Below are 13,596 nucleotides of genomic sequence, written 5' to 3' on the forward strand. Positions count from 1 at the left end.
ATATATATATATATATATATATATATATATATATACACATACATACATACACACAATACACACACTCTGTGTGTATATATATATATATATATATTGTTTGTGTGTATATATATATATATATATGTGTATATACATATATACCGTGTGTGTGCATATATATATATATATATATATACTGTGTGTATGTGTGTGTATATATATATATATAATTTGTGTGTATATATATACTGTATATACTGTGTGTGTGCTGGTAAATATCATTAATAATATCTGTACAAGTAATGTACTGCTTGGCACTCAAACTTATTGTCGCATAAAATCTTATTTGATCATTAGTAGGGTCATTGGTAGAGCTACACATGCAAACAGTGTCCACTGGCTGTGTCATATGTGGGAGACATTCCTGAGATATGACAAATGTAACCCCTGCACTGCCATAAATCTGGTAAATGTAACTGCTGCGGCACATCTTATAAATGTAACCCCTATACTCCTTGAGATATGACACATGTAACCGCTGCACTTCCAGAAATATAAACAAATCTAACTCCTGCACAGCCAGAGATCTGATAAATGTAACCCCTGGACTGCCACAGTAGGCCTGCTCTTATTTTGACTCTCATACATGCTTTTTAAATGCGTGCCCCCTCGTGAAAAAAAAATGCCCCCCCATTTAATTCGTTCTGGAGCCGACCCTGATCAGAACCCGGACCCAAATAATGTTTCCAGTGTTTGCTTGAGCAGTATAGGAGCTCATTAATATCCCTTTCTAATAGGTCACAGAAAATTAATAACATAAACATACACAAGAAGCATTTTATGGTATTCATCTCTAGACTGCAAACCAATGCAACACAGTTCAGTTTAAAAAAAAAATTACGTTTTTAAAATCAGTGCATTTTGACAGTTTTTCACAGGTAGACAGTGCTAGTTCATGTGTAACAAATAGATAACATTTTGGTCACTGGTCCTGTGGAGTTATTGATGAGTCAGCACTGATCGGTTAGAATGCAAGTCTGTCAAAAGAACTGAGATAAGAGGCAGTCTGCCGAGGCTTATATACAAGGTAATCACAGAGGTAAAAAGTGTATTAATATAACTGTGTTGGTTATGTAAAACTGGGGAATGGGTAATAAAGAGATTATCTATCTTTTTAAACAATAACAATTCTGGAGTAGGCTGTCCCTTTAACTGATAATTTATTTACTGCATATATAAAAAATTCTTTATTGACCCTTTTATTTGAAGTAGACATAAGTAAAACTGGAACATGCTTCAATTGAATCTATTTTCTGCACTTTTTTTTTTACAAAAAATGGAATGATATTATGGGGCATATTTATCAAAGTGCGAGTGGACATGATACGATGTAGCGTATCATGTCCACAGCACATCGATAAATGCAGACAGCATACGCTGTCAGCATTTATCATTGCACAAGCAGTTCACCAGAACTGCTTGTGCAATACTGCCCCCTGCAGATTTGTGTCTAATCGGCCGCTAGCAGGGGGTGTCAATCAACCCGATCGTATAGGATCGGGCTGATTGATGTCCGCTGCCTCAAAACAGTCGGACAAGTTATGGAACAGCGGTCTTTAGAGGGGCATCAAGCTCCATTCAGAGCTTGATAATTCAGCCCCCATATATCAACTTTTAAGAGAAGTTCAATACAAAACTATACTGTGTTACTTACAAGCTGCCAAGTTTGACATTGATATCTTTATACTCTGTAGATTGTGGAGAATTCCTAATCATCACCAAAAATTTCATATCAGAACTGGCGTCCTGAACCAATATATGGAAGCAGTTTCCAGGCATTGAGTAGTTAAAGTTAACTTCATTGAAGGTTGTTATACTGTTACTGGTTATTGCACATTCTCCTATAAAATAAAACAAGAACAGATTATATTCAAGATAACTAAATTATTAAAGGGTCATAAAAGCCAAAATATTTCTTTCATGATTAACAAAGAGCATGTAATTTTACACAAATTTCTAGTTTACTTCTATTATCCAATTATATTTGTTCTCTTGCTTTTTTAATTGAAGTGCAGAGACGTGCATGCGTCTGGAGCGCACTATATGGCAGCAGTTATGCATGAATGTTATCCATTTACAAGAGCAGTAAATGGCAACACTATTTATTGTCATGTAGCGCTCCAAACACCAACCTAGGTATCGCTTCAACAAAAAATACCATGAAACCAAATCAAATTTGATAACAGAAGTTAATTGGAAATTTGATTTAAATTATGTGCTCTGTCTGAAACCCAAAATAAAATGTTTGGGTTTCATATTGTTTTAAGATTTTTTTTATTTTTTTTATATTCATATAGTGGATGAGTTTTCAAAGACCTAAGAGTATGAGGCCCATTTATCAAGCTCCATAACCCTCTCCGCCTGCTCTGAGCAGGCAGACAGACATCACCACAATTCAACCCGATTGAGTTCGATTGGGTTTATTGACACCCCTCTGCTGGTGGCCGATTGGCTGCGAGTCTGCAGGGGGCGGCGTTGCACCAGCAGCTCACAAGAGCTGCTTGTGCAATGCTGAATACGGAGAGCGTATTGCTCTCCGCATTCAGCGAGGTCTTTCGGACCTGATCCGCACTGTCGGATCAGGTCCGACAGACCTTTAATAAATAGGCCTCATGGTGCTTGATAGGTAATATGATGTGCTGACCTTGAAGTCTATTCATCAGCATCTGTGGAGCATCAGCAAAGATATTCCATGTAGGCACCTGAATATCAGCAGGCTGTACGTGCCAACCTGCAGTTACAGCCAGTGGAAGTTGTAATGCTTGATAAACCAGGGTCATCTGGAACACAAGGATGATATGTTAGGAACATTAATACAATGTTATTTCACCACCAAAACACAAACCAGCTCAGAAGAGCTTCCGGTCTATAAATATTTGTGTAATTTGTTGTGAAGAAAAATGATTAAAATATTTACATTTACCTTTGGTACTTGAAGGACAACATTCATAGCTCTTGGGGAGCTAAGAGCAAGGACTAATTTCATCTGTTTTGAGGGATTTCTCTGGAATTTTTCATAAAATCCTAACATCATTGCTGCTCCTGGAACGTACTCAGCCATACTGAAATGCAATCATAAAATTAACCTTACAATGAAGTCAAGTAGTCAGTTAAATAAAATAAAAAAGGATAATTACTGAATCTGTAAATGACAAATTTAAAGGGACATTAAACCCCAAATTTTTATTTTATGATTCAGATAGAGAATACAATTTTAAACAACATTCCAATTTACTTCTATTATTTAATTTGTTTTATTCTTTAACTATCATTTGTTGTAGAAATAGCAATACACATGCGTGAGCCAATCACGTGAGGCGTCTATGTGCAGGCACCAATCAGCAGCTACTGAGCCTATCTAGATATGCTTTTCAGGAAAGCATATCAAGAGAATAAAGCAAATTGGATAATATAAGTAAATTGGAATGTTTAAAATCGTATTCTCTATTTGAATCCTGAAAGTAATTTTTAGGGTTTAAAGTCCCTTTAAAATTTGGAAATTATTATAATTATATTTTTCAAGTGAAATTAGATCTTGGTCAAACTAAAAACGTTCAACCCTTCACAACATTTTATTTAAAAAAATATTTAAATAGGCCGTAGTTCCCATTAATGTGGTAAACAAAAGTTGTATCTACATTCCTGGTGCTGTGGAATTTTTTGGGACTTGCATAAAAAACAGAGGTGTCTGGCAAGAATAAACCTTTTTTTATCAAAATGTAACCATTCTCAATTAATGTCCGCCCCCCCAAATCATTTTAGTACATTTTCTTCATCTTTTTTAAATATTTATCTAACAAATGAGTTTTAGATATTATTTTTTTCTAATGTACCTGATACTGACCTCATAATATATATTTTTTATTTATTCATTAAACTTTAAATAATGACCTTTGAAAACACTGTAAAATATAAATTAAAAAAACTTACATTTTCACTAACTAGAGGAAACTAGAAGCCCTTTGAAATCATCATTAAAGGGACATGAAACCCAAAATGTTTCTTTCTTGATTCTGATAGAGGATACAATTTTAAACAACTTTTCAATTTACTTCTATAACCTAATTTGCCTCATTTTCTTGGTATTCTTTGTTGAAAAAGCAGCAATGCACTTCTGGGAGCTAAGCATTGCGTAAGCCAATAACATCAGGCATAATGTGCAGCCACCAATCAGCAGCTCCTGAGCCTACCTAAGTAATCTTTTCAACAAGGGTTACCAAGACAACAGAACAAATTAAATAATAGAAGTAAATTGGAAAGTTGTTTAAAATCACATGCTATATCTGAATCATAAAAGAAAAAAATATGGGTTTCAAGTTCCTTGAGTGCTAATCACGGCTCTGAGCCGTCATTAGCACTCTCCCACCTTGAGGGAGATCTGGGGGCTCCCACCCGCTCCTAAACCGGTGATCGGACTTGAATAGTGACAGACATCGCCGGGGCTTCCCGTTTTGCATGGTGCCGTCGCACGCAATAACGTGATGACGTCACTGCACAACTTTATTTATACTTAACAATGTTAAGTATAGGAGCAGGGGGAATGCTGCTTAGAAGCCTGTATCTCAGGCATCTAAGCAGCTACAGACCCCAAGACCCACCATTGGAAAGGTAATCGCCTAACCTTTCCAACAGTGTAAGTCTTGGGGATCTGAAAAAAAAAAAGTTACAAAAATTTTGTTAAAAAAAAAAACTTAAAAAATCTTAGCACCCAGGTGGGAAAGTGCTTAGCACTCAAAGGGTTAAAGGGACACTGAACCCACATTTTTCAACTCCTTTACTCCTATTAGCAAACTTTCTTCATTCTCTTGGTATCTTTATTTGAAATGCAAGAATGTAACTTTAAATGCTGGTTGTCCTTGCTGATTGATGGTTAATTCATCCACCAATAAAAAAAGTGCTATCCAGAGTCTGAACCCAAAAAAAAAGCTTAGATGCCTTCTTTTTCAAATAAAGATAGCAAGAGAACGAAGAAAAATAGATAATAGGAGTAAAATAGAAAGTTTCTTAAAATTTCATGCTCTACCTGAATCACTAAAGAAAAAAAATGGGTTCAGTGTCCCTTTAAGGATGAGTTTTAACTGAAAAAATAGTAATTAGATACAAATATATATTAATTTATTTGAATAAATAACCACAAATTTCTTGCTAGTAGAAACTATTTGTTTTATCAATTCTTATAGCTTATCTCTCTTTTTACTACACTGAATAAAGTAAATCTCTCTGTATAAGTGAGTATATTGTTAGAATAGTACAGTGCTAGATCTATATGATTATATATCACTTACAATTCTGCTACTTTCTTCACTTTAGATGGAATACGAGGTAAATCCACTTTCAATCTGAATGCTGGCTGATTACCTAAACGTCCGGTCTGTGCCTGGATGGCTACCTTGTATTGCTGACACCGCTGGCCCCATCTAAATTCAGCCTAAAATATAATTCACATGTTGTTTTTTTGCATTAATTAACACAGCTCATATCAGTTTTTCTTTGCACCTTTTTGACAATATTAACATTTTTTTATGTACAGTAAAGCTGGTGCTGCTGCAGGAAACGTCCGTCGAGTAAGAGGGAAACAGACCCACTTTGAGTAGGGTAAAGTATGGAGCCAGCCCAAAAAAGCGGTGGACAGCCGCAAAAAGGTACAGGACAAAGCAGGCGGCTACTGAGATACTGAAAAAAGGTACTTTTATTCCAGATAAAAAGTAAACATGAGGCAAAAAAAGGTAAATATGACACAACAAACCAGGGAGGGAAACAGCAGACTTACATGTTTCGTGCTGACTAGCGCTTAATCATAGAAGCTGTTAGACAAGTGAAACCTGCTGTGGCTCTTAAAGGGACAGTGCACCAATCAAAACACCTTGTATCAAAATTAGAACAAAACAGGTGTTACATAAATGTATTGTTTCAAAATATATGTCCACTGAAAGAGCCACAGATCAGATAAGAATAAAAACATAAGATAATGGAAATACTTGTGGAGATGTGCAATCCAACGAAAAACACCTGTATACTTAGAGCTAAATAATATAACAATATATTCTGTACACATATGAGATATTTAAAACATGTATGCGAGTTCTAAAAAAGCACCATATACAGTGATGACAAATTATTGATAAAACAAAACTAGATGTAACAACAAAATATAACATATAATTTTTCATATGATTTTTCAAAAAAGGAGAACTATAGGGTTGGGGTGGATCCCTTTCCTTTGGATGATCTTGGTGTGTGTGAGTCCTATATTTTATTCCGGCATGGTAATAGTTACCCTCTGGGTGACATCTCTCTTTATTCTACCCTTGCGGTGGGTGGGGTGTCTAACTGAGGTGACACAATTCCAGCTATAGGGACCATAGATAGGTAACTTAAGGTGCTTTATGCATATGGGGTATGTGGATTTGGTCTTTGGCCCTCCATTTCGTACTACTTAAGTGAATAGCAGCTCATTGTTACATATACAAGAGTTTTTAAGATTTTTGCTTGGATATTGTCGGATATTCTTCATCCCCTGGCATTATGATGACTCTAGAAGCAGGTCAGTATTGTTATGTTTAAGTTTTTGAGTTTTTTTCTTAGGACCTATTTTATTATAATTTTATTTGTTTTGGGTTTATCACCAAGTTACTATCATACCGATGTCCTGAGGGTCGTGTTTTTGAGTTTTGTGTTTTTTTATTCTTAATTTGTGGTAATATGGACCATGGGTGGATAATATTGCACTATGATATTTAGTTGTATATGGGCTCACTTTTTCTATTATGGACGTCAGCCGTTGTTAGCTGATAGCAATTGGGAGAGTAGGTCCGTGTTCACATATATATATATTTATGATCACCTGAGAGGAGAATTTATTTTATTTTTGCCGTCTGATTTATAAATTTGGTCACTGTGTTTGATATTGGGTATTTTGGTATTTACGGATATTTCATGTTAAGTCATAATCGAAGTTGAACAGAGGCTCTGTTTGGTGACAGCTGCATCAGTTGACAGTGCTGTCAGGTACACCTTTTTCGATAACAGAGATTTGGATCTTATTGCGCACCTGAGCTAGATGAGACTTGGCCCTACTGGGCACTGTTACCGTATGGATGATTTTGGTGTCATAGATTCTATGAGGGTCTGGAACTGCGGTGCTGATCCATTTGCTGACAGCTCTGTTTCAGGGGGCTGCAGGGGTTATATACAATTTATCGGTTCATGCATTTTAAGGTTGTGATTAGCGGAAAAAGATGATTTTAAGTTTGAACATTTATGAAGGTTTGGATGATATACTCTGATCGGAGGTGGAGCTCTATACCAGTTAGCAAATGGGAGCAGTATGTGCCATGCATGAGAGCCTATCAGTGACTTTGTTTTGATAGCAACGTCGGCTGACACGGTAATATAGTTGTGGGGGCTTGCTAGCCCTGGCTGGCAGTGTCACTGGCAGTGTCACTTATCCCTCTTTTGTAATGGAGAGCTATATATAGTCATGTGCCTAAGTCGTTATCTAAGTTAGTGACACTGTTTGAGAGCGTGATGGCTCTCTGGTTTTATGGGGGCGATATAGGAGATGTGATGTTGTATCTGATTGGTGGGTGTTGTCCTCCTGATCCAATAAGGGACATTGTGTTGGTAGCCATGCTGATTTATATCGGCATTTACACACCGGCCAAGATCATTATAATGGAAGGTAGATCTACCCTTTAAAGTTTTACACCATACACATGATTAATTGTTTCACATGTTTTATTCATATATTACTTGTTTTATTCATGGATCACATATATTCTTGTATTAATAGCTTGTGCACTTGGTTGATTATTTTGCACACAGCTATCTCCGATTGGTAGCCCTGAAGGGGAGGGTCACTCAGGCCTATAAAAGTTTGCTTTTTCACTTGTGCCGGTTGTCAGAAGAAGGGACGCTTGTAGTCCCGAAATGTCACAATACAATAAAGGATTAACACTGATGCCAAAAGTCCAGTGAGTGCTTGTCTACTGTTTTGCTATATATATATATATATATATATATATATATATATATATATATATATATATATATATATATATATATATATATATATATATATATATATATATATATATATATATATATATATATAAAAATAAGTACACTTTGGATTAAATACTCATTTTGGTTAATGGAGAGTGCTCTCTTTGGACTTCTTATTTGTTTATAATGTGGGATGCACCCCGACTTAATTGAACATAGTGAGTGCTGGACTTTTGTACTACTAATATATATATATATACATACAAACATGCATTAATGGAGCAAAGCTAATGGCACTACAATATTTCGGAGGAAGTATTCTGTTATAAAAAAACAATCTAGTGTTCTAACTTAGGGTTAAGGTTTTTGTATGTATCTTGTATTCAGCTATTTTGCTGAAGAAATTTGACATATGCACATACATACCTGGGCTTCATGAGGACTTTGAATGGATGCATCAGCACACATTTTCCACCTGCTTTCTCTACTGATGTCCACCACATAGGCTTGTAACCTGGGTTTAGAGGAGTGTTCCTCTGCAAACACAATGACTTGGTATCCTTGTTTTTTGTTGTCATTTCTTAGGGCCTGAGCAGTGATAACAACCTGAGGGGGTGCTTTGTCTCCCAGGTATCTTCCCTAAAAATACAGCCAAGTGTTAATACATTTCTAATGGTAACAACACAACAGCATCTTCTGTTGTTGTTTTGTTTGTTTTTGAGATTCTATGTTAATCTAATTCACTTATTAGAAAATCCAATAATTGTGGAGGCATAATTGTATATCTTTATGTCTACATGGTTATTAGACTTTGTTATTTTTTAGTGTTTATCTCTATTTTGTCATTTAAAATAGATGGTTTTGCCATGCTGAAGCCATTACCTATAATGAAAATATGAATTCTGCAGTATTCTGTTTGGAAAAGTTAAAAAAACAAGAGGATGCAAACAGCAAACAGCAATCAAGTTCCCACTGTGGAGTGGAACAGATAGAGAGAGCAATTGTAAAGGATCATTAAAATAACTAAGTATTGGCCATTGTGTAAATACAGAGAGAAAAGCTAAGAAGGCCTGCAGGCTCAGCCCATTTTTATGGGCATGTTCTTGTAAACAATGGATTGAGGTTTCATTGAGCAAAAACAGCTATTTTGTACATAAAAATAAACCAAAGGAGCAAATCTCCCATACATTATAGTGCTACAATAACAAGCCATTGGGAGCACATTAAGAGGAAACCAATTTTATAGTACAATGTGCCTTTAAGTCTCTTTTTAACTACTTAAGCAGATGTTAAAAGAAAATTGTCCTATGTAGAATAGAAAATGCAGAATATTTTGTGACTTACGCGATGTGATTGTCTTCCGCCACTTTGTCTGCTTGATGAACTACTGCTTGATGAGCTACTGCTTGATGAGCTGGATTGTGAGGACTGTGCCTGCCCTGATGTCCTCTGGGAAATAAATATAGGAAGCATTAAATCCTGAGATTACTGTTATCACATACTTATGCTTATCTATTAATAACACATAATTATATCCTCTGGGATTAGTTGTTGTATTATCTGAGAGCCTTACTTCTACAGAAGTGAGAATTTTACAGTGTGTGAAAGATATTTAATATATAGAGAATATAATAAATAATAATATTAAATATCTTTAGGAATAATTATATATACACTTACTTGTCTGCGTACTGGGTTAAATCGTAATTTATAGAGTTCACGCTGAACCTAGATGAATAAGGAAATGTACATAGTTATTAGAAAAATATTAGTTTCCTTGTAGAAAAAAATAAATATGCATTCAAGAGTAAATTTGTTACATAAAAAAATACATCTTATGATTGACTGATATGATTTTTCTGGTTCATTTACGAAGAGTTGGTAAGTTAAATCAATCTAGTTAATGAATTAAAACTGTACTAACATTTACAGATTAAAGATTTAAGATTCTCAGATCCCAGTAAACACAGTGCGTCATATTCTAGGCCAGCTTTTTATTACAATACCTGAGAGAGGTCAGAATCACTGAAATGTTTGCTACGACGGTTCTGCTGTTCATGACTGCGCTGAGTGTGCTGTCCATGGGTTTGATGATGCTTATTTTTTGCTTTGCTGTTTTGACCGCTGGAACTGCTGCTGCTACTGCTGCTACTCTTGTTACTGCTGCTGCTGCTGCTGCCGGAACTGCTGCTTCTGCTGCTGCTGCTACTACTCTGCTGATGACGCCCTTTAGCTGTTTGTCTGTCTCTCTGTGACTGCTGACGATAATTGTCTGAAGGTACAATATCTTTTTCATTCTTTTGTCCTTGATGTTGCCTTTGGCGCCTAGATTGCTGAGATGAACTTGATGAAGATGAAGGAGAAGAGTTTGATGAAGAACTAGATGAACTAGAAGAACTAGGTGAATTAGATGAACTTGAAGAACTAGATGATTTAGATGAACTGGAAGAACTGGAAGAGGATGAGGATTGTGGCTTTTTGTTTCTGGCTTCAACAACGTCTGTCTCTGGGGTTTTAGCGTTTTTGCTCTTTTTGTTGCCTTTTTTATTTTGACGTAAACTTTCATTTCTGGCCTACAATGTGTCATGAAAAAAGAAAATTCTAAATATATTAAAATGAAAGACATATTATTTATACGTAATAAAAACAGTATTTTACAAAAAACACATATATGATATAAATGTTGTATATATATAAATTAAAAAAAATTCCAAGAACAGGAAAGCTATTATAACTTAATGTTATAAATTAATGACAATGCAATAAACTTTGTATTTACAAAATATATAAATATATTTATCATTCCAACTTACTCTATATTCAATATCTTCTATTCCAAGAATCTTTTTGAGTCTCAGATGAACCTCAGACTCTTCAAGCTGTTCACCTTGTTTATCCTCATCAGTTACCATGGCAATGATCTTGGAAGCTGCTTTAGTTCCAGCTGTGATTTCCAACTGAAGTTTTTCAATTGGTGCATCACTTTTAGCTGTGTAATATAAATGTTAAAAAAGGGTTACACTGTGTATCAATCATATTTACATATTAAGCAAAGGCATTTAAAAATAGACCTATACCTGGTTTTATTGTGACTCTGATTTCCTGTTCTCCAACTGCTCGATATAGTGGGGTCTGTCTGAGGAATCCGGCATTTTGATATTTGGTTTCAAGACAGACTTGGAATCCAAATTTAGGGGCTTTAGCACAGTACCGATAGTCATCAGTGTTCCTAGATGATGAGTATTGGTGTTCTGTTACTTCTGCGGAGTAGGCCCATTTCTTGCTCACCATTTCTGAAGACACATCCTACAACAAAAGAATTTAGCAGTAATTTTTGATTCTATGCAGAGGTTTTCTTTAGCACTAAGTGAGATTTATCTTATTCAATTTCCCTTATATCAGTCTCTGCATTGTCTGAGAAGTTATGGTTTATCTCTCTCATCCATTACCATTTGCTTTGAGGGCTATAACTATCATTTCTTTTCAGCAGCTAAACACCACAAACACTTCTGATTTGAAAAACAAAGCATATACAGGTGCATCAATTTTCATTTCCTTCAAGACTAGGATTGCCTTCAGACACCTACATGCCCAACCATCAGTTCAATAAGGTTGACTTAAAATGACTAAACACCTATAACCTTACTCTTCTTCCTACCTTAAGTATAAAAGGACTTTTCTTAAATTTGTTGCAGGTCAAATAATGTTTTTGTTGTTGTTGTAAATAAGTATGTTCCAGTGTTTTTTTTTTATGTGCTGATGCAGACTTTTCTCATTTTACCATTAGAGTGTGGTATTTATAATTATCAGCCAATAAGCAGCTGGAGGTTATACATTAGTTGGTATCAAATATGCAAGATCCAGAATTAAAATAATTATCTTCAACTTAACCTTTTCCAAACAGAAATATATTAAGATGTTTTCAACTCTTTCATATAAATAAATATATTTGTGGAGTCTAATGTTTATTAAACCTAATAAATACTGTCACTTTCTAAAGTGGAGCGCCCAGTTTATTGAAGACAATATTAACCGCTGACCTCTCAGTGTGTTTTAAGTTGCACAAGTCTATTGTGAAGTATACAATATCAGATGCACCAATTCATATATACATAAAAAGACATCATCATACAGAATCCTAATTACCATCATGCTGGCCGCTTCTTCAGAATTCCTTCCGGTAGTCTCAAAGTGTTTCTTAAGAATGTGTTGTACGGCTCCTCTGGGTAAGATTGGTATTTTCTTTGTTGCTTCCAGCTCTTCCACATTTCTTGACACAACAAACACTTGAGATCTACCAAGAAAAATTAATTATTAATCAGACGCAGTTAAAGACTATATTTTCATTTTTTTACTCACTTTCCTAATGTTGGAAAACAATAATGTCTCTATGATACATACTAAGAGGCCTATTTATCATATGTCTGTCTGACCTGATCTGACAATGAGGATCAGGTCCGACAGACATTGCTGAATGCGGAGAGCAATACGCTCTCCGTATTCAGCATTGCATCAGCAGCTCTTGTGAGCTGCTGGTGCAATGCCGCCCCCTGCAGGCTCGTGGCCAATCAACCCGATTGTACTCGATCGGGTTGAATTCCGGCGATGTCTGTCCGCCTGCTCAGAGCAGGAGGACAGGGTTATGGAGTAGGGGTCTTTACACTGCTGCTTCATAACTGCTTTTTTCTGGTGAGCGTGCAGGCTCGCCAGAAACATGGGGCGTCAAGCTCCATTTGGAGCTTGATAGATAGACCCCTAAGTGTCAAACTGTGATCTTATTTGTTAATAAAATATACACTTGGCCAGTGCTATCTCATCACGATGAAAGTAGATACTGGATCTAAAGCAATTTACCATGTTGGAAGGTTAGGAAAGCTTTTCACTAAGTATCAGATCTTCTCTAACAATAAAACAATGATCAATAGATTAAATACAGTGGAACTGCCTAATCAACACATGTTCAATAACAAAAGAATGCAATAGCACATACTCTGAATATCAAATGAGCAATCAATATTTTATTATGCCCTTACATTTCCTAACCCTGTATCATGTGACAGCCATTAGCCAATCACAAAATGCATATACATATAGAATGTGAATTCTTGTACATGCTCAGTAGCAGCTCGTGCCTCAGAAAGTGTGAATATAAAAAGACAGAACACATTTTGATAATAGAAGTAAATTAGAAAGTTATTTAAAATGTCATGCTCTGTAAGAATCAAGAAAGTCTAATTTTTACTTTAGTAATACTTCAACAAATTCAAAAAGATCTGCTGTGAGTGCACATGTACGTTGCTACAATACGTGTCCACACAGGTCAAGACATACACATATTACGATGCTCATTTGAAATAAATGTAGCCAATCAACACAACCTGTTATGGCTGTCTTTGTACTAAGGATGGGCGAATGTGTTTATATTTGAATGTCAGAACAAATGTTATTGTAGAAATTGGATTTATATAATTGAATATTGATAAGAATGAATATTCTTAAAAATTCTATCATCGAATGCTATTTACAGTTTTCGAATGTCACTTTTGAATTTGA

At 35.5% G+C, this 13,596-nt stretch overlaps 1 protein-coding gene across 1 annotated transcript in view; it reads right to left on the reverse strand.

Moving 5' to 3' along the window:
* The window catches only part of LOC128640823 (vitellogenin-A2), a 34,818-nt gene that overhangs the window by 6,307 nt on the left and 14,915 nt on the right, over positions 1–13,596 (reverse strand). Inside the window, exons 20-30 of the mRNA XM_053693247.1 lie at positions 12,190–12,337; positions 11,121–11,349; positions 10,857–11,032; positions 10,050–10,616; positions 9,724–9,771; positions 9,388–9,492; positions 8,470–8,682; positions 5,325–5,467; positions 2,963–3,101; positions 2,684–2,819; positions 1,694–1,880 (exon numbers count right to left, since the gene is read on the reverse strand). Of these exons, the coding sequence (XP_053549222.1) occupies positions 1,694–1,880; positions 2,684–2,819; positions 2,963–3,101; positions 5,325–5,467; positions 8,470–8,682; positions 9,388–9,492; positions 9,724–9,771; positions 10,050–10,616; positions 10,857–11,032; positions 11,121–11,349; positions 12,190–12,337 (2,091 nt within the window). The remainder of the gene's footprint in view (positions 1–1,693; positions 1,881–2,683; positions 2,820–2,962; positions 3,102–5,324; positions 5,468–8,469; positions 8,683–9,387; positions 9,493–9,723; positions 9,772–10,049; positions 10,617–10,856; positions 11,033–11,120; positions 11,350–12,189; positions 12,338–13,596) is intronic.

Source organism: Bombina bombina, chromosome 10 (assembly GCF_027579735.1).
Source record: "Bombina bombina isolate aBomBom1 chromosome 10, aBomBom1.pri, whole genome shotgun sequence".
Lineage (NCBI taxonomy): Eukaryota > Metazoa > Chordata > Amphibia > Anura > Bombinatoridae > Bombina > Bombina bombina.